The sequence below is a fragment of the Carcharodon carcharias genome, chromosome 1, assembly GCF_017639515.1.
Source record: "Carcharodon carcharias isolate sCarCar2 chromosome 1, sCarCar2.pri, whole genome shotgun sequence".
Lineage (NCBI taxonomy): Eukaryota > Metazoa > Chordata > Chondrichthyes > Lamniformes > Lamnidae > Carcharodon > Carcharodon carcharias.
The window spans coordinates 62,954,611-62,976,080 of record NC_054467.1 but is presented as its reverse complement, the minus strand read 5'-3'; the positions used below and the strand labels follow the sequence as shown (position 1 = coordinate 62,976,080).

At 39.7% G+C, this 21,470-nt stretch overlaps 1 protein-coding gene across 1 annotated transcript; it reads right to left on the bottom strand.

The window, feature by feature from the left end:
• Positions 1 to 10,003: 10,003 nt before the first annotated feature.
• On the bottom strand, positions 10,004 to 11,417 carry pou4f2 (POU class 4 homeobox 2). Its single transcript, XM_041195163.1, has 3 exons — positions 11,323 to 11,417; positions 11,225 to 11,256; positions 10,004 to 10,953 (listed from the first exon to the last, which is right to left on the bottom strand). Exons 1-3 carry the CDS (start codon positions 11,415 to 11,417, stop codon positions 10,004 to 10,006), a joined length of 1,077 nt encoding a protein of 358 aa, XP_041051097.1.
• Positions 11,418 to 21,470: the final 10,053 nt, after the last annotated feature.

Sequence of the window (21,470 nt, the reverse complement as noted above, 5' to 3'; positions counted from 1 at the left end):
TGAATCCAACGTTTTTTTTTTGAGAAATTAATTACAATAGTTTTGTGATGAACAGGTAAACGGTTAATATTTGGCATCATCTGTGAAAATACTATGAGAGTATTTCAGTTAAATAATCCATAAAGTTACACAGATAGTGTACCCTTTGGGCACTATGTAGTGGGCCACAAAAAAAAGTTCTTTTCGTTTTCAGCCTTTCCTGAAATCTCTTCAGTAAACTTTAAAGTTCTGCTATAACTTATCTGGAATTATGATGGTCATGTAATAAAGACAACAAATTATTTGCGGATATCAGATTCGTTCTGCTAGGGTTTTAATACCTGTTGCTGCAGGCTGAGCCACTGTTTAAAATTATTCTTGTCGTCCAAGGAAATTAAAAATCCAAATGCGCATTCATGTGTTTTAAAATTACTTTTTGAATCTCGCAGCGATTTTCACTGCTGTTTTCTAGGGTATGAATTGTATATGCAATGGAGGTTCGAGAAGAGACAGTGCTTCGAGTATTTCTTCCAAACTCTCATCTAAATGACATCAATAATAGGGCCCACACTTTAATGAGCTCTCAAGTTTAAAGACTTGAAGGATATTAACAAGCGCCTTGACAAATGGTGCTTAGAACCACATTAAAGACAGTGCTAATGGAGCGCATAATGACGGCTAATTTTCGATCAGATATAAATTAGAGCCCCAACAGTTATTTGCCTAAAGGACTTTATGTAAATGATTCAGTTCTGTATAAACTGGGGAGAGAGTAAAGCCCTGACATACTGGCGCTCCTTGTGGAAATGATTAATAGATCTGCGGCAGAATGTAGCTGACAAGGGGCTGCACAATATACATCCAATATAGAACATGCATCTATTCTCAGATCAAACCCTAATTCAAATGATGATGATCCCATCCATGTTATTTTCAAATATAGTCCTAAATAGCCCAGCCTTACGCTTTGAACATGGATGTTGGTGGAACATTGTGATAATCCCGGAGGTGTCTGCTTATTATTGTAAAAGTGAAGTCTGTATGTCGCTCCATGCATTCTTTATGGGTGCAGTTGTTACACGGAATGCATGCTGTTAGAGTCTTACCTATCAGTTCAGATTTTTGATGTGAAACAATGTTAATGTGTAAGAATATGTTTCGAGGCTCGTGGTGATTAATTCTGTAGTGTAGTCTGAGGTAAAAGAGAAAAGGTTAGCAGGCTTACCCATTGGTGAATGGGGAATGCAAAAGGGGGGTCATAATCTATAAAATAATTAATTTCATCTTTCAAGTGACAATCTATTAAATATATATTTCATATTAGTGGAAAGGTTATATTATATGAAATAAAACATGAATATATCATCACTTCAAAAATGAATGTGTGGGATATCGGTTTTCCGCTGGTTGGTTTTTTTATATATTATTTTTTGTCGAATTATTGTAACAGATTTGCAATGATGTATTGGATCCTTTCAGAGAATGTGCCCTGTTCAGTAATTCTGACGTATAAATGTGGCAATGCGTTGTTATTTGGCGATGTTCGTGCTGGTTTTGATATGTATTTCGGTACGTTTTGCAAAACACCATTTTAAAAAGTAGCTGTAGTCCATTGTCTTTTCTAGCATCCCAATTCGAATTAGTCATGAGCACAAGTCTGAAGATGCTTTTTTCTAATGAAGAATCTGAATGACATTGCATCTGTCTACTGAGATCACATTCTTGCCGCACTTAACCCAACATCAAAAATGGCGATCCTCGCTACCAAAATTATAATGGACTTGTTGATTAGATACGGTGCTTATATAGCCAAATATTGAATGTGACATTTGATGTGATCATGAAAGATGTTTATAACAATTAATGTCGCTTCTTTACAACTCATTAGTGCCTGATTCCGATTAATTTTCGTTCTTAAAATTGATCAGACTGCATTAATGGTTTGTTGCCTTTAAACATAATTGTAAAAATCGTCTTTATTCCGCATTGTTAAGACATAAAGCGTTATTATGGGCTTTAAGATGTAGCGTGAGTTATATATAAATATCAGTTGTTGTTTAATTGTAGAAGCTTTGATATTTGTTCATTATATTGTTGTAAAACTGGAGGCGCAGATGTAGCGAGCAGCATTCACTGTTATAATAAACCATATTAACTCCTGTATGGGTTCCTTCTGTTTAATTTTCTTGGAGAAAATGTTTACTTTTATTCTTTATTCAACTGCTCTTATTGAAAATGTTCTTTCTACTCGTTGTCAATGGTTACATTTTACATTGCTGTAACTAATTCAGGTCATTTTATATTAATAATCAATACATGGAAACTTTAAAAGACACAAAAAGTCCCATAGATTATACTGAGAGAGAGCTGTAAAGTTAAAGATTTGGAACGGATTTGCGGTGTGGCTTTTAAATGTCCTGCTTTATGTGTTTATCTTCGTATAATTTCCAGAAGCAGTGGTATCATGAAAGTAGTGGACAGTGTTGTAAAATAGGAAATTTGTTATTCTTTCATAAGCAGAGCACCAGAAGACAGCATGGAAAGTATTAGATAAAGGACACGTGAACACAGTATGGAAAATACACAGGGGAAAAAATGGAAAAGACATGAAGGCATACTGAAGATAGAAGAGAGAGAGATAGATAAGTAGGTAGATAGGCAGGTAGATATATAGGTAGATAAGTAGATGATAGATGGATAGGTAGATTGATAGATAGATAGGTAGATAGATAGATAGACAGACGTTAGATAATTAGAATGAGGATATGCCGGTGCATTGGGCGCTCTGGAAAACCCAAGAGCTAAATGCTAACCAGGTATTTCTAAATGTCTACAAGCTAAAGAGAGCAAGAGAGAGCAAGAGCCTGAAATTATTAGATTGTTTCATTAATGTAACTTACCCTTGGCTACAGATTGAAAAAAAATTTCTTGTGAAATTCTTGGGTAGCTAAAGTATAGGTTTTCAGTGTTGAAATAGACCGTCCTTCGTAGTATTGTGGATGATAAATAAATATACATTTAACGTTAACGCGGATTGTATACTTTCTGTGTATTCTTTCCATAACAAACACAACAAAAACAATACCGTTGCTCTTTTTTGAAACGTAAAACCATAACGGTGTACATGAACCAGTTTTACAACTTTAATAGTTTCCTTAGAACTGTACTACAAATATCGGAATCATTTATTTACAATCACCTATTCAATCAATTCTCAATTATAATTAGTTGAAGGAATCGGGGGGATGTGGCTCTTGTAAGTTAGCACAAGCGTAATATTCTTACAAATTATGATTTAGGAATATATTATTTTATATTTTGCATCTTAAATGGTTCGGTATTGTAATTTCACCTTAATATTTCTTCCTGCTCGACTATTTCGTGTATACATTACATGGTTGAGATGATGCTCCACCGTGTTATCTTACATGTTTGCATAGTCATTCAGTGCGTGCAGCCTGTCAGTTCAAATATCCATTGGTTAGGCTGCAATATTGGTTGTCTTTCCATTCATTCGTATTCACTATTTATAAATGAGTTTATCTTGAAGGGCGATCCATATTTATTCCCAGAATGTTAAACCCTCTATCTCAATGAGCATATAGAAGACGTAACATACATTAACATTAAATACCGCTATATTGATCATACACAAACTCAGTTTTAAAATATACAGAATATTTTCATTTACTCACCTAAAGCATTGTTTAGAAATACAATTACACACGCGGCATTTTTTTTTTGCCTTCACTCACGTCCCGTCTCCGTTGATTTCTGGTTGGAAAAAAACACCAGGCATTCTTATACCACTACAACCGATTAATATTGCATTAACCGTATTTAAAAAAATTCCAAAAGCACAATATAATGCCACCTCTATACCAAATCCATCTATTATTAACGAAAAGGTAATTGGAGACCTATGTGCATGGTTTAGAGCTGTTAAGGGACAAACACTGCGAAAATAGGATCTGGTTTCATTTGCAAAATATAACGTTTTTTGGGTGGGAGGGGTCTGCAAAATTCAACTTTTATTCTATAGTTTTGTTAATTCGAGATTAAAAGCAGTCACGTCTTTGAAGGCAGACAGTTGTTGTAAATGTACAGTTAAAATATTCTCTGCGAGTCCCAAGGCAGTGCTCCACTGGTCCCAGCCTTCATTAAAATTTCATCAGCACCAACCAAAGAATATCATGAAATTTATTTTTTTTTAAATCCTTCGTTCATAAAAAAGTACCTTGCCTTATTATGGATAAACAAGCTTACAAAAGTAAATGTATGGATTCGGTATTATAACTGCTTGTGTGAAAGCAATCAGCAATATTTTATAACAAGGAGGTGATTGAAAATTTAAGATATTCCTTCTGCAGGACAATAAAATTACTCAAATGGGGGATAATTTAATATCTTAAGCATATAGATGTTTGATTTAAACGAGTTTACTGTTAAAATGAACAGTTTACAAATAATTACATTGAAAACTCGGTACACTATTAAGTAGAAGTATAGAAATGTTTTACTTTAAGGAAACATATCTAAATGGTAAAATGGAAACATAAGATCAAGTGCTAAATCTCAATTCGCTGTACTTGCATTCAGATTCCTTCCTCCCCTCTTAAATTAACTGAGAATTTTCTCACTCGGGAGCTGACATGTGACTAGATTGGGGATGTCAGGCAAAGACGAGCACTATGCAAAGTTAATTTTAATTCCCGGTGAGGATTTCACATTCCAACTCTCTGTGACCCAGAGTAATTAGCTGAGATAACTAATGATTACTTACTTATTCGTTGTAATTATCTGGATTTCGCAATTCGCTGTGTAATTTATTAATTCCCGTAATAGCCTTTTAGTGAATGACTCATTTAGAAGGCGAGGTAAAGTTTAGATTCTTTTCCTGCTCCCAGTTACAGTGGTTAATTTGACATAAACTCCCCTCTCTCTTGGCGATGCTTATAATTATCCGATTAATCTGTAATATTTTACTGCCACTATTGCTACATTCAGACTTGTCGTTTCAGCTGTCTTTAGAACAGTAATTGCTAAGCACTAGCAGGTTTAAGTATTGCACAAACTTATAAGTATCAACTAGCTTATCGTTAAAGCGCAGGTTACTTCTACTCCTTCCCTCCCAAACAAAAATACGAGCCACGATATTATAATCACATTTAGTGTAAAATAAGAAAACAGTAACCAGAGAAAGTAAGTGAAGTGTCTCGTCTCAAAATAGTTGGTGGCATAAGGAGTTACAATGTTTAACTTGGAACATTAATTATCAGAGCTTCAGAAGTTCATTTAGCCTTAGGGTTTATGTTGTAGGAAACCTATATGGCCTCATCAGGTCGAATACGTGTATGCGGTTATGTGCAGTATTAGGAAGTCAAATAATAATAAAAGTTGGTCACCTATAGGAGGCGTTTTGAAAGATGCCTTCCTAATACCGTAAGGTTCAAAACGAATAAGGTTACACAATTGCAATATGTTCAAACAGTGTGTTTGTATTTACTGTTAACAATTCAGAATATCAAGGTACCCTTTAAAGAGAGTTAGGCTCAGAAATTGTTATAATGAGTTGGTCGCTGTTGCTTAGTGTTATGTGGAATGTGCGATACTTATGATCCCCTATGGTAATTGGCGAAAACTAACTCTCCTGTAATTAATCGTGGGAGGATAACTGCAGTTGCCGTTCATATTCCATAAATTGACAACTTTATAGCTTTGAGTAAACGTGTTTGTCCCCGGGTGCAAATGTCCAGGTGCGTGGCCTGTTTCATACTAACAGCTGTCACTTGTTAGATCTGCATGGATTGCGGGCTTGAATCATTAAATTTCGCTGATAATCACTTCTAGGCCTCTTAAAGAAAGCAGCAAATAATATAGTTGTACATTCAATATGTCTTTCATCATCTTTCCAGCTCTAAGTGTAAATACCAAACAGCCGGTTAAAGATGAACTAATGTGGATGTTTATATTTTGTCTCCTCCTTATCAACATTTATGAGATCTGAGGAGGGATAACAGCATTATATCCGACACGAGTTGAACGGTAAGTATTACACGGAGGTGGAGGAATAAAAATGTTCGTTCACCACCATGCTTGACGAATAAGCATAAGAAAAATGTTAATTTCATAGAACTGAAATTGATTAAGATCTGTTAAAGTTGGACGGCTCTTTACTAACCCTTCCAAAAGCGTTCCCCATACAGGACAAAACATTGACCTCATAAAACGTGATCAGTATGTGTTTGTATTTATGACTGGCTTCGCATCAATCAACAAACGCAGCAATGTGTAGAAAGCATAACAAGGAGAACGTGAGCAGAATACACAAGTCCAAAACCGGTAGGAAGAATGGTAAGTGTTAACGCAAAATAAATGAACAATAGTTTGTTTAGTCGTTGTGAAATGATTTATACCTGTATGCGTTTATAGATCACCTTATATGTCCATAGCTGTAAGATCAGGTTGGATTCATATGGAATGTGGACCAGTGCAAATATTAGCATATCTGAGCAACGTAGTGTAAATGGCCGATTAAACAGCCCAAGCCAGTACATGTGAGCATACGTACCGCTATTGGATTTAATGGTAACAACCGCGCGTTTCATTATAAACAAATTTGCTTAATAAAAAAAATCTGCTGTAAAACGATCTGTTGAAATAAGGGAGATCTATTTTTGAGAGGCTTTGGGGCACATTCTATTTGAAAGAATATTGACTTTGGGACCCGCCTCCCTGAACTCGCTCGCTGTCTGTAATCCTCCAGAACAATTCCGCTGTCCCTCAGTTAGCAACTTTTCTGTTGCTTTCAAATACAACTAAAACTTGACATAATTTATTTAGACTTGAATGATTAGCGGGTTCAATATTTCTACTAATTCCATATAAATAATAACAATAATACATTTACAGGTGCTAATAGAGTCTTGTGGTGCAGCTACAGGGAATTGTGTCTTCTGATGTGGTTCACTGTTTAATTAGTCTACAGGGGGAAAAGGATAAATAAAATAATTCTGAACTGAAGGCAGTAATCCTATTATTATTTGCTGTCATTTCGACATGCACACTGGTATTAGTGAATGCTGTATTTCTATAAATGACCATTGTAGATATTCCAATGATTGCCAGCAACAGTAAACGCCTAGATTCACTAAGTTTCCAATTATTCACTGGATAAATCTGAATGGAGCGTAATACTCAAAACTAGAAGACAGCAGTGTGGCCATTTGGGTTCTACTGGATTGTCTGTTTATTAGAAATATGTTGCATTTTGAGTTAAAACCCACAAACGCAAAAGCTTTTCATAGCTGACTCTAGGTGGCATTAATCCTCCAGTCCCCAGTATTTCGCTGTTAACAGCTAGCCATTTTCTAAAGATTGAAATCATACACACACCCACACGCTTTAGCTTTTTTTTGTCGTTATCATAAAAAAGATTCCTCCCTTGTACAACTGATCCGCTGCAAAACAGGTTATTTGTACGTTGTGAAAGAGGCCCGCTTGCCGGCAGTCTGAGTGCCGAGCTTTGACATCTGGCAGCCTGGAGCTCCTGGGACAGATCCTACTCTCCACAGACCCCCTGATTGGAGTCTAATAGAATATTTGCAATCTCTCCGAGGTACCTTTTACCCCTCACTGGCAATCCAGGCATTAACTGCCAAAGCATTAGCAACAGAATCATGTCTCTATAACCACTAAGCAAAGACGCGCTAGTTTGTGGGTTAAAATAACTTGCATCACATTGAGCACGTTTTATTTGTTATTTTCACAATAGAAATACGCGTCCGTTAGTCAAAGCAAAACTTTAGTTGGTGCCTTTAACCGCCACTTTACACATCATAAAATATAATGTTCATGGGGAACGGGAAATATCGAATGAAATCGCATTCAGGATTTACTGTAAAGGTTTTAACCTTTTCTATTATGCCACTTATTCAGCAATAAAAATCAACAATAAAGTCAATAGATCACTTTTTATTTTAAAGACTGTGCATAATCTTACATGTAAATTAAACTGTACAGTGCTTTTTAATTTATGAAAACTGCATGTTATTTTAAAAATACAATTAGGAGCCTATGGGTTTTATTTCAAAACACGATGTTTATTTCATGCTAAGAAATCAAAAGTCAATTTATTTATTATACTGGTAAAACTACCTACATCCAAAAAGATAGTTAAACAAATACCCAGGGGCACGTCTGCAATGAAAACATACAACATAGAAGTCTTATTTTACTAAAATGACTCAACTTCGAAAGAATAGTCAAAGGATTTGCTTAATGAAATAAGTCATTTTAATAATCAGAATTTTAATAACTTAACATTAAATTACACCGATAAATAAAATGGATAAACCTCTCTAGAGCAAACAAAGAAACAAAATGTTTAAAACACCATATACCATACAGAAATCGTGCGCTTGTCCACGTAAAAATGTTTCTGCTATAACAGCAACACATCAAAATCTGTAAGAATATATCTATATGTGCATCAAGTCCATTGAATGATATTTACAATATACATGTACCTTTATTTAATATTTTTAAAAAGATAGGCCAGTACCAAACAACAAGTTATTTCAGCAGTGCATCAATCGCCCGTGGTCATGAATATGTGCAGTTTTATTTTAACTTTTAAAAACGCACCTCTACAACCTCTTCCCTCCAATAAAAGAAACAAAAAGCATGAATTAAAAAGAAACTCAATTCAAAATCAAAACAGACCCCACGACGGTTACACCTATGTTGCATTTTTAATGATCGATCGACAAAGATTAGTTTCTATGATCAAATCTTTACAGTCAAGATTTAAACCTTTTTTTGTGCGTTGTCACAGAATGCAAGAGGGAATCCCTAGAAAAAAACTTGACGAAATAAATAGTTTTAAATTTTATACAAATATATACAAGGCGAATCCTTTTTATTTGCCTTTTTTGGGAAAATGTGGCACGTTTTCAACCAAAAATCAAGAAATTGCATTTCTGCTTGAATTTTCGTCCTTCTTTATTACTGTTTTTTTTAAAATACGCGAACATTTCTTATTTCCCGATCATTTTTTCTTACACTCTATCAACCAGCATACTGTATTAAACATTAAATTATTCAATAATCCCTTTATTTACCCTGCTGTTATCACAACTTGAATTAAACAGGCGGAATTAATTCGAGTGAACACGAAATTAACTTTGTAGACGGTTTGAATGAATAATTCAGGTTTAGGTTGTTTGGCACTAATCTAATAATAGCCTTCAGACACAGGGAGAGATTTCCTGGCTGCTCACAACAGTCATCTCCGTGCGTGGCGTAGAGTTTTTGTGTTGAGGGGAAAGGGGTTTCAAAGTGAAATTTAAAGGGAAATTTGGGGCGATCACCCAGGTTTCTAATGAGACAATAGCCGCAGCAGGAAGCTGAGGAATGCTGAGCACAGAGATATAATTTCCCAACAAAATGGAGACAGAATTGCAGGTTTCTTATGATGATGGAAGAGCTCTGTGGGTAAAGCATTTGTGCAACCCTTAAACAATCGATTGCACGAGATCTTCCATCAAATGCTCGGTAAAAATGCTGCTCAGTACTGCAGCTTAACCTCTGAGATTTGTCTGTACTAGTTCATTACAAGGCGCAGAGGGAACATAGGTATAGAAAAGGTGATACTTGGAAGAATAAAAGAACTAATACAATCCAAAACATGAAGCTCAAATCAACGTTACAGCAATTTTGCAAACAATGTCATTTCAGCTCAGTGAGTCCTTATTTTTTTGTAAACGTTGCGAGTTACGATTTAAAAAAAGGATTTGTTTCATTTGTTCATCTGTGAATCGAAATTCTCAGTTTACACCAATTCACAATCGGGGTTTGATGTGTCCTGTTTCGGTGGCAGTGGGTGGCATTAAGAAAGAAAGAAAATTCTCTTACTTGTTCACGGCCCAGAGCAAGGTCCTTGTAGATTCAGGAAGTCCATTGGAACTACACAGCAGGCAGGGGGAAAAGTTCCACTCTGTCTCTCTCGCCCCAAGAAGTCAGACTAGTGACCTGCAGAGTATTTCATCCGTTTCTGTTTCTGCCTCTGGTTACAAAACCAGACTCTGACCACGTTCTTTTTGAGGTCTAGTTTCTCGGCGATGGCTGCGATTTTCTCGGACGATGGCCGGGGCTGGATGGCGAAGTAAGCTTCCAGAGACCTCTTCTCCGGGGCGGCGATCGACGTGCGCTTCCTCTTCTTGTCGGCGCCGTTGAAGAGCTCGGGCTTGCTGAGCTTCTCCCGGTGGGACTTCTCGGCTTCTTCCAGCCAGGCTTGCAGGATGGGCTTGAGGGCGATCATGTTGTTGTGGGACAGGGTGAGAGACTCGAACCTGCAGATGGTGCTCTGGCTGAGCGAGCCCACCCCGGGGATCTTCAGGTTGGCCAGGGCCGAGCCCACGTCCGCCTGGGTCACCCCCAGCTTGATCCTCCTCTGCTTGAAGCGCTCGGCGAAAGCCTCCAGGTCGCGGGGGTCGGCGTCCACCTCGCTCATGCAGCCCAGGGCCGGGTGTGAGGCAGCCAGGCCGTGGCCGTGGGCGGCCATGCTCATGGCCTGGTGCATGTGGTTGATGGCCGCCATGTGAGGGGGGCCGGGGGGCGGCGGCGACACCACACTGCCGTCCGGGGCGGTAATGGTGGGCAGCCCCAGGCCGGGGGAGATGTGCTCCAGCAGCTCGCCCTCCAGGTTCTGGTGAGGCTGGTGTGGGTGCTGATGGTGCTGGTGGTGGTGGTGATGGTGGTGATGGTGATGGTGATGGGACGGCGGGTGAGTGATGGGCCCCGAGGACGAGCTCGAGCTGCACGGGATGCTGTTCATGTTGTGGTAGGTGGCGTCCGGCTTGAACGGCTGGTTCTTGCTGCTCTGAGCTCCAATCTCCACAGCCGCCAGAGCCTCAGCTCGGCCCACCAAACTTTCATCCAGCCCGCCGAATATATTGCTCTGCAATTGCAAATAGAATGCAGACATTCCTGTCAGCAGGGAATTCTCGCCACTCCAGGATTAAAACATTTCCAGAATGTTAAAAACACACACACACACACACACGCACAGGTCATAAAAATTAATATGAAAGGCAAGGCAGTTTGAATACATAAGTTGAAAGTATCCGAGGTGTTGGGTGATTTGTTGTACAGACATGAAAAAAACATCAAGCGGACAGAGAGGGAGAGGGGGCTGTCAAACGGTGCCTCGAAGCGGTGATTATGCAGATACATACCGGTGCTGTGGGCAGACACACTCGGCACATGGTCTCGGAGCTGCTGCCGCCGCCGCCGCCGCCGCTGCTGCTGCTGGACGGGGTGGAGGACGAGTTGGAGGGAGGCGATGAGTGCAGGCTGGAGTACTTGGGCTCGGCCAGGTTGGAGGAGGGCGGCGGCATGCCGAACGCCTGCTTCCCGTTCAGCGGCATCATCATCATCATCTTGCGGCGGCTCGCCCGGTGCGGGGCGCTCGCGGGGGGACCGGGAGCGGGGCTGGCGCCGCCGCCGCTGCTGCCGCCGCTGCTGTTGCCGCCGGGCTGGCGCGCGGCACCTGCTCGGAATGGGGCGCGGAGGGGAGCGAGTCTCGCGCCGCTGCCCCTGGCCCCGCTGCTGCCGCTGCTGCTGCTGCACACCTTGCTCGAGCAGGTAGCTTGTGGAAAGACATGAAGGGACTTTTCCTGGTTGCTGTGTGTGTGTGTGTGTGTGTGTGTGCGCGCGTGTCTGTGTGTATGTGTGTGTAAGTGTGCGCGTGTTGCTGTGTTCCGATGCTGAGCGCCTATTGGTCACACGCCGGCTCGGTTGCACGGGGCTCAGAGGCGGAAAGGCGCTCGCACTCGCAGCCTGTCGCGTTCCAGCTGGTGGGAGCCAGAGAAGGAACAAGCCCTCAGAGCCTCCACCCCGGAGAATCTCTCTCCATTAACATGCCCCGGCAATAATACGCATGCGGGATGTCCTCCCTCCCTCCTTTCAAATTATCCACACGCGCACTACAGTTAGCAGCCCCTAAATAAAGCTTGATGATTACCCCACACCAATTCTGTTTTCCCTGCAGAATTGCGGATCTATAGATACCGTCATAGATTTTTATCACCAGAAACATCAGCCGTAGCATTCATGTTTTGTTTTTGGCAAGCACACTACATGATGTTGCTTTGGTTTTATGTACCTGTGGTGCAGGGACTTCAATAATATGTTGCAATATTGCTGAATTTCCAATTTATGGCAACAGAATGGATTCTAAGTTATTTTCAGAGAAGGAAAATAATTTACATATTTATATATATAATGGTTAATATTTAGATATTCAGCACTACTAACCTTGAAAAATATTTACCAAATATTGCATCTATGTGCCATATAGTCTATTAAGCTTGTGAACGTTTTGACTTTTTATACCATCCCTCCATGTAATTTCAGTGGCCATCAAGAAATTATATTGCACCACTTGCTCCACCACTCTTCTCAACGCACGATGAAACAAAATAAATCAAACTTAAAAGCCTGACTATCATTTAATTATCGCGCGAATAGCGCTTTCATTGCACCCGAAAAGAAGTGGAGCAACATCTCTAAGCAAATTATGACCAGGGCAGAGAGGAATTATTAGATTGAAATTTCATTTAGGCTCGAGAGACACGGGACTCCAATATATAATCTGCTGTGCCTCATCTGATTTGTATGCGTAATTCCCGTTGACAAATTTATTAGTTTTCATAATAGTGAAAAAATTGAGAAGCAGCAGGCTAATCTATAATCTTGTATCTATAAATTGTACATGTGTCATTCGTGAAAGCCAGTCTACATGAAGTCTAATATTTATCGCAATTTGAAGTGGGTGATCCCTCCCCTTCTTTAGTATCTAATAAAAATGGTACAATGTAGAACGTAGTGCTAGCAGAAGGTTATTAACACGAACTTAATACTACTTTTGATACCTCATCAGAGAGGTAATTAAACCCTGGAATTATGTACTAATTAACGAGGATTGTCCAATTTGTTTAATCTATTATAAAGTTTCAACAGTGTTAATTTATTCTTCTTTGGAACTGTTCACAGCGCATTTCAGTATGCAACGCATCAGTTCCTATGAACAGATGTTACATTAGATTTTTAAAGTTGCAGTAATTATACTGGTTAACTAGGTCTGTTCTTGGAATCAAAGTTCAGGATTAAATGCTGATATCTTTGTAGTACAGCATAGCAGAATAGTACAGTGCCTTGAGTTGCTACAATTATACATTGGTTTCTATGTGTCCTAAATAATGTGCTGACAAGCTTTCTTCAGGAACTAAATTATTGTAGACTAATCGTACAGCATATGGAAGGAAACGGCTTTCTGCATGGCAGTTGTGTCTTGACTCTTTACGTATTTTCTAAGATATAAGCAACACCACTCAAGCGAGTTACTCTAACTTATCGTCTCTGAAAGCTGGTTCTTTATTAGTTTTTGTCTGTTGTTATTTATGTTATCTACCTTTTTTTCATTTTAATAGACGATAAAAGGCAAACATTTTTATATAGACAAGGTTCTTGCAAAATGGTCATTTCAACTTCCGTTTTATGTCAGTAGTTAATATTCAGAATTTGATTTATAGGAACAAAGCAACTTTTCCTCACCCGCGCAAACCCTTCTTCGTGTACAAGATCCAACATTTAGATTCACGTAAAGCTTGGAACTGTTGAAAACCTTATGAAGTAATGCTTTGAAACTTTCATGTTTTTGAGTCAATCAATATAGCAGCAGTATTTCTAAAACCATCTTTAAAACCTGCGCATTTACAACTGGTAACACACAGGTGCAAGAAATTTATTCTTGTGAAAATGCAAGTCAATGTTTACGCTTGCTTGATGACAATGGTAGAAAGTAGCTACAAAATAATTTCTGTTGGTATAAGTATTACAGACACCAGGGTGAGGAATCGAGGCGATTTAGATCGTTTGCGAACAAGGAAGGCGTTTATATTTTAAATCTGAAAAAATAATAAATGCATTTAAAATAAAATCTTTGTATAGAAATAAGCAAAACAACAGAAGTTCTCAGTTGTTATGAGTTAATTTCTCTCACTGCTGCATACACGTCATTGACATGCAACTGGTGTATCTCGGAGCAACCTGGTTCTTGTATCTGTATTTACACTGATTAAAGAGATGTAAGCAATTCTTCAAATGGAAATGGGTGACGACATCGTTGGTTGACGCGACGATATAATGCGATTATAAATATTAGTTTAATATTTTAACAGGGTCTTCTGGAAAAAAGCGTTGATTCAATAACATAGGCAGTGTGTAAAAAAATCTAGATGTATATAACTGCTGCTTCAAAGAACTGGTTTGATTGAACAGGATCAATACAAATGAATTCTGTACACGTTTAGCAGTTTCACTCGCTTCATTGTAGTTTGGTATAAGCATGAGCTCGCCCACCCTCCACAGCAGCAGTTTAGGCACCGAAGACCACTCGAGAAGAGAAAGAGAAAAGTAAACAAAAACAAAAGTGGATGGGTTTTTTTGGATTATGTGACTGGAACAGCAGCAGTGACACATGAGTAACGGGGAAATGAACATAGACACAGAAAAGACGAAAAAAAAGAGTAACAGCGAACAGAAAAAAAAACACACACTGATAATGGAACATTGGGGAGAAGGTGGTCTTCTGTCAGATGAAATGAGTGCAAAGATGGGAACGAGAAAGAACACAAAACAATGGGGGTTGGTTGGTAGGTGGGAGGGCGGTGGGGGAGAAAGACGTGTAGAATAGAGGTGAGAATAAAAGTGAGTGTGAAGTGGAAAGCATGTGAATAAGCACTGAGAACAACGACGGCGCAAAAGGTGGACAGACAAAGATACAAGCAGTGAAATGTGACCACAGAATGAGGAAAATAAAGATTCATACGCTATTATAATAAACGGAATAGAATAATATATGGGCAAATTTAAAATAAAAGTTTAATATTTACGGAGGAAACAGGCTAAAAGAGCGAACGAGCGAGGGGAAGAAGCTAAAAGAGGAAGAGATCTGGAGTGCAGCTCAAGATGGCAAGTCAACCTCTATTTTATAATAGCTTCTGTCACCGTCCCCATATCTGGATGCACCGAGGCGATTTTAGATGTCCCAAAGCAATGGCAAACTGCTAGTAAAAGTGCAGTGCATTCACTATCATGCAAAATGCCATCAGTCTTCACCCAGCTTTAGCACACAAATGGACTCCTTAACATTTGAGCAGCCTTCAGAATCCGGTCCGCAGACACCAGGAGGGAAATCACCGTCTCCTCGCATAGACGCATGTTCTGATTTATGATAAAAGTTTAACGAAATCATTTATATTTCAGAGAGCCTAAATCGCTGCATAAATATTTTATCCACAATGACATACATGTTAAAGGAAAATATACCTTTTCCATCATCAGATTATATAAATAACATCGCCGAAGAGTTTGAAATCCACTTGATTAAAGTTCTATTAAGGTAACACTCTAAAACATTTGCTTTATAATAGAGAATTTTTTGCACAAAATATAAAACAAAGGACATAAAATACACAAAGGTGAAATTGAAACTTTCAACACCCCATGCAAATTTTGCACATACATCAACGTAATTTATTTTTCAAAAAAGTTTACTGCTAAATACAAAAACAAAGTGGATTTTGAGCATTTCTGAAAAAAGACACATTGTCGAAGTTTTTCATCTTGCACTCATCAGGACAATTCACAAGAATACCAAATGTATAGGAAACAACAGTTTATACTTCACGAGGAGAGTGCTGATTGGTTGGCAAGTAAACTCTGATTGGTAGAAGCGTTGCCAAGTACATATTGTTGTTTTCTTTACATTTGGTATTCTTGCGAATTGTTCTGATGAGCGCAAGACCAAAGCTCAATACTCAAGTTACATTAATCCTTGTGTCTTTCAGTTGAATAAAATGCAAATACCAACTGCAATGTATGGAGATTCTTAGTTTGAGTGAGCTGAAATATGGTTTGGTCAAGTGGAGTCACGAATCACTGGCAAATTATGGGAAATAATTTCTTGATTCCTTCCCAGTAATTAAATTTCGATTTACAGCGTTTATTCTTCTGCCGAGAAGCGTTTGCTGCAATAAATTTGAAAACAGTCTCAATTGATTGCTCCTGGCTTTTAAGTCTTGATTCCGTGATAAGACTCCACATTTTATGGAAGAGTAAATAAAGCTGCAGCACGGAAGCAGATTTCAAACCTCGCCAATAGTTCTCAGCTCATTTACAATTACCAGTTAGAAAATGTACACCACCCTCAATGTTAACGTTTACATTTCTTCATTGCACTTTTAATGGACTTTTCACTGGGCTGACAACAATGCCAATGATAGAATACGCTCTCTTCATCAGAAATACATCTAACTGATTAAATTCCGCCGGTTTCTTCACCTGATACCCATGTTATCATCCTGTAGTCACCTTTGTTACTAACAGTTTACAACTCTACCCCACCCCCAGCAACAGTCACGTGCCACCCAGAACCTCGCAAACGGGAGTTTATTTTACCTTGGGAAGTGTAATGGTGTTTAAAACACACACCTGGTCAAAATAGTCTGAATTGTTGGATTCCGGTGCGATATAGACTTTATGTGGCTCAGGCGAAGTCTAAAGATTCAATCACCTACACAGTTATTTTTTCCACTTTGACCTTAAGGCATTAAAATAACTTGTCAGTGGGATCAGCCACTAGCCAAGCTCTGTGAGATCGCCTAAATTGGCAGATACAACATCACTTAGACTCGGTGCTGGATGCAGTAGGATTCGAACCTGTTGTAAAGCCGAACATAGCCTTGTCTGGTTGACCTGTTTGGCCTTCTGGGAACTTTATCAACTTATTCTTAACTGTTTTTTAAAGAATATCCCACTGGTCCACTCTCAGCAACTTTAAAACATGGCGGGCCGGGAGTGCAGATCTTCATATGAATGCAAGCATTTTTATTTTCCTCAGATTAATGCCAGTCAGCAGCTTGACTGTTCACATGTCACTGCAGATACCGGATTCAGATTGATATCTGTGGAGCGTGGTCAGTCAGCAGACCCGAGTCATACCATTAACTGTGGCTCACACTCAGATCCGACGATTACAAAACTCTGCTCAGCTGGATATGCAGAGTTCCCATATTTAAGGCTAACTTTAATACTAGTACTTAGGCTACATGTGGAGTACTGTTCACAGATCTGGTCACCGCATTAACAGGAAGGATAAGTTGGCACTAGGGAGGCTACAAAAAAGATTTACTCGGATGCTGTCGGGACTGGGGAATTTTAGATATAAGGCAAGATTGGATAGGTTGGAGGCTGAGGAGAGATTTGATTGAGGTGTATAAAATGATAAGGGGCCTTAATAGATTGGGTAGTAAGGATTTTATTTGCCTTAGCAGAGAGGCTAATAACGGGGGGCATAGAATTAAAGTAATTGGTAGAAGGATTAGAGGAGAATTGAGAAGAATTTTTTTCACCCTGAAGATGGGGTCTGGGACTGACTGCTTGAAAGAATAATAGAGCTGGAAACCTCCATCACATTAAAAAAAACTTTGTGCTCTAACCTAGAGGTCTATGAGCTAAGAGCTGGAAAGTTTGATGAAGTTTGAATATCTCTTTTTCACCAGCACAGACATGATGGGCCAAATGGCCCCCTTCTTATGAAAATTTGCAAATATTCAAAGTTTCTACGATTAGGTGCTAACATTCACTTCCTTCTGATATTAGACAATTGAAAAATACATTTATTAACTGCCCTGAAGGGCAACTGACCCTTTAAGCATTTCTAAAGTGCTTTCATTCTGAGCTGTCTTCTACAAGAATTTGAAAGGATGAACAGGCTGGCTCTCCATTCTCTTGTAAAAAAAAATGGAAGGCTGAGGGCAGACCTAACAGATGTCTTCAAAATTATCAAAGGTTTTGATAGAGTGGAAACAAAAAGAATGTCTCCTTTTGTGGACAAGAGCAAAACTAAAGGCTATCAATATAAGATAGTCACCAAGACATCCAGGAGGGAATTCAGACCAAATTTCTTTCTGCAAGGAGTGGTGAGAGTATGAAACTGGCTAGCATAGGGTGTGGGTGAAGAGAATAGTACTTATGCATTTAAGGGAAAGCTAGACAAGCGTATGAGGGGGAAGGAATAGAGAGTTACAATGATAGACACTGGGGCACAAACATTGACATGGACTGGTTGGGCCAAATCACCAGTTCATGTGCTGTATATACTATATAAAAACAAATGGTACAAGCTCAAGCCAGTAGCAGACAACTATCTGGAGGATGGATTGCACCTACTGCCTTTAGACTGCTTGGGAGTTAGGTCAGGATGAGACATCAGAGAGCAGCCATTTTAGGTCCATGTGGACCGTAATTCACTTTGTCTCAAAACAAGGGGCAGTTTCATTTTCTTATTCATTCAAGGGATGTGGGCTTCACTGGCTAGCCCAGCATTTATTGCCCATCCCTAACTACCCTTGAGAAGGTGGTTGTGAGCTGCTTTCTTGAACCGCTGCAGTCCATGTGGTATAGGTACACCCACAGTGCAGTTAGGAAGGGAGTTCCAGGATTTTGACCCAGTGTCGGTGAAGGAATGGTGATATATTTCCAAGTCATGGTGGTGAATGGCTTGGAGGGGAACTTCCAGGTGGTGGTGTTCTCATGTGTCCGCTGCCCTTGTCCTTCTAGATGGTAGTGGTCATGGGTTTAGAAGGTGCTGTCTAAGGAGCCTTGGTGAGTTCCTGCAGTGCATCTTGCGAATGGTGTACATTGCTGCCACTGTGCATTAGTGGTGGAGGGAGTGAATGTTTGTGGTTGTGGTGCCAATCAAGTGGGCTGCTTTATCCTGGAAAGTGTCAAGCTTCTTGAATGCAGTGGGAACTGAACTCATGCAGGCAAGTGGAGAGTATTCCATCACACTCTTGACTTGTGCCTTGTAAATGGTGGACAGGCTTTGGGGAGTCAGGAGGCTCAAGTGGTAAATAACTTTCACACCACACAAATGCCAGGCAATGACCATCTCCAACAAGGGAGAACCTAACCATCTCTCCTTGACATTCAATGGCATTACCATCACTGAATCCCCCATTATTAACATCCTGGCAGTTACCATTGACCAGAAACTGAAATGGACCAGCCCCATACTCACTGTGGTGACAAGAGCAGGTCAGAGGCTAGGAATCCTGTAGCGAGTAATTCACTTCCTGACTCCCAAAGCCTATCCACCATCTAAAAGGCACAGGTCAGGAGTGTGATGGAATACTCCCCACTTGCCTGGGAGAGTGCAGGTCCAACAACACCAGGACAAAGCAGCCCGCTTGATTGACACCCCATCTACCACATTAATTATTCAGTTCATCAACAAGGCCACACAGTGGCAGCAGTGTGTACCATCTACAAGATGCACTGCAGAAACTCACCAACGCTCCTTCAACAGCGCCTTCTAAACCTGCAACCACCTAGAAGAACAAGGGCAGCAGGTGTATGGGAACACCGCCAGCTGAAAGTTCCCTTCCAAGCGACACCCCATCCTGAATTGGAACCACATCACCTTCCTTCGCAGTCCCTGAGCCAAAACCCTGGAACACCGCATTCACCCCCCCACCACCCACCCCCAACCCCCACCACCCCCCCCCCCCCCCCCCCCCGCCCACAACAGCACTGTGGGTGTACCTGCACCACATGGACTGCAGTAATGCAAGAAGGCAGTTCACCATCACCTTCTCAAGGGCAATAAATTCTGGCCTAGCCAGCGATGCCCACATCCCGTGAACACATTCAAAAATACTAACGTGGAATCATCAGTTCCATAGTCCAGCCTCGCTACATGATGGTGAAGTCAAGATTTTTCCGGTCTGTGAATAGTGCTGGCAATGAGATCTGAGATACATCACTCGTAATGCTGTCCTATCTGAGGACAGCCACTGACCGATATAAGTGGTAACTTCTTATTGACGGTTGATGATAAATCATGGATTGTAAATTATAGCAACAACGAAAAGCCACAAACAAAATTGACCAACTATCCAAGTTCATAACATTCCGTTTGTTGATGTAATTTAGATTCTTACATTACACACAGATCCCTATCTATGTCAACATAAACTTCTGTTTCAATGTCGAACGCTTATGCCGTCACTGATTCAGAATCACTTTTAATCCATTTGTTTTCGGTGAGTGAACTTGGTCATGTGCTTCAACACTGATATTTAAATTGTTCGTAAAATACAAAATGATATTAAAGCTAACAGTTGAAAGTAAATTTACGGCTACAACGTGAATTTATATTGTAACACAGGATTACATAGTAAATATTAAAGGAGCATTTTGATATAGCAATACTTATTAAACACAAAATTCCGGAGAACCCAGTGAAAAAAAAAACTTCTATTGATCTCAGAGCTCTAACCTCTTGTCCATCATAGGTCGTGCTTTAAGGTAATATTTTGCAAGCCTGCTATTTCTGATGTATATTGGACTAACACATTTTGTACTATGAGTAGAGTTGGATCGAACATAATTGCATTATACAACACGAAGACATAATGTACACCAAGACAAATCTGTAAATTAAATATCAGTACACCTTTCCGTCATAGCTCTAATATTGGCTTTATATAATTTACTCGCAACCGACCCCTTCCCAATACGCAGGTGTTTTAAAGATTGTTGCTTGTGGGGTGGTGCATTTCCCTTTTCGGCTAAAGGTTGGACGTCTTTTGAAAATACCCGTGATACAGCGAGTTTCGATGCGGAGGAAATCACGAGATGAATCACAAAGTACGGAGAAAGGAGGTCCATCCAGCACGTCTGTCCGTATAAGCGTATTTCAGGTTATCTAAAATTGTCTCGCGGTAGAACTAAATCTATTTCCCATCTGAATGATCGCAAGATGAATGCTGCAGAAGTTTACTGATATGGGACATCAAACTTTTGGGAAAACACCTTTGCATTTGAATTTTCTGGCCACTAAATACAAGACTTCCAAAACAAGCTATGAACACCAAAAAGTATAGTCCTAAACCGGCGCTGATCCTGAAACTACCGCTCATTTGGCGTTATTTATTGCCCAGAACGCCCGAATGATTTCTGATCGGAAAGTAAAAACATGTACATAATTACATAATTATGATTTTCTTTTACTTTTAAATAATTCTTTTTTTCTCCGTCATCGGGAAAGTGCCATATTTCAATGGAGAGGGATAACTTGCTCCCTAAGTCTAGATTTGAGATGTGCCAATGAGGAGTGAGTGAGCCATCTTCCGATTTTCTCAGCTCCCTAACCCTATTGGACTCAGCTGAGCATGGACCAGGCTAGGGAGAAGCAAAAGAAGGTAAGCCTTCCATCACAATGTCCCAACACAGAGCATTGGTATAAAAACCCACAGTGCACACCATGGCATATTTAGCCAGCCCCAAAGCTTTATTATTTTTAAGTTCTTGTAGATTTGATTCATTTTTTCGGAGGGTCTTTTATGTATTCATTAAGTCAT

Coding starts and splice junctions, on each gene's coding strand:
- pou4f2 (XM_041195163.1), bottom strand. CDS start 11,417: ATGATGATGATGCCGCTGAACGGGAAGCAGGCGTTCGGCATGCCGCCG. Junction 11,257..11,322: donor TACTCCAGCCTGCACTCATC/GCCTCCCTCCAA, acceptor CGGCGGCAGCAG/CTCCGAGACCATGTGCCGAG. Junction 10,954..11,224: donor GTGCCGAGTGTGTCTGCCCA/CAGCACCGGTAT, acceptor TGTCTGCATTCT/ATTTGCAATTGCAGAGCAAT.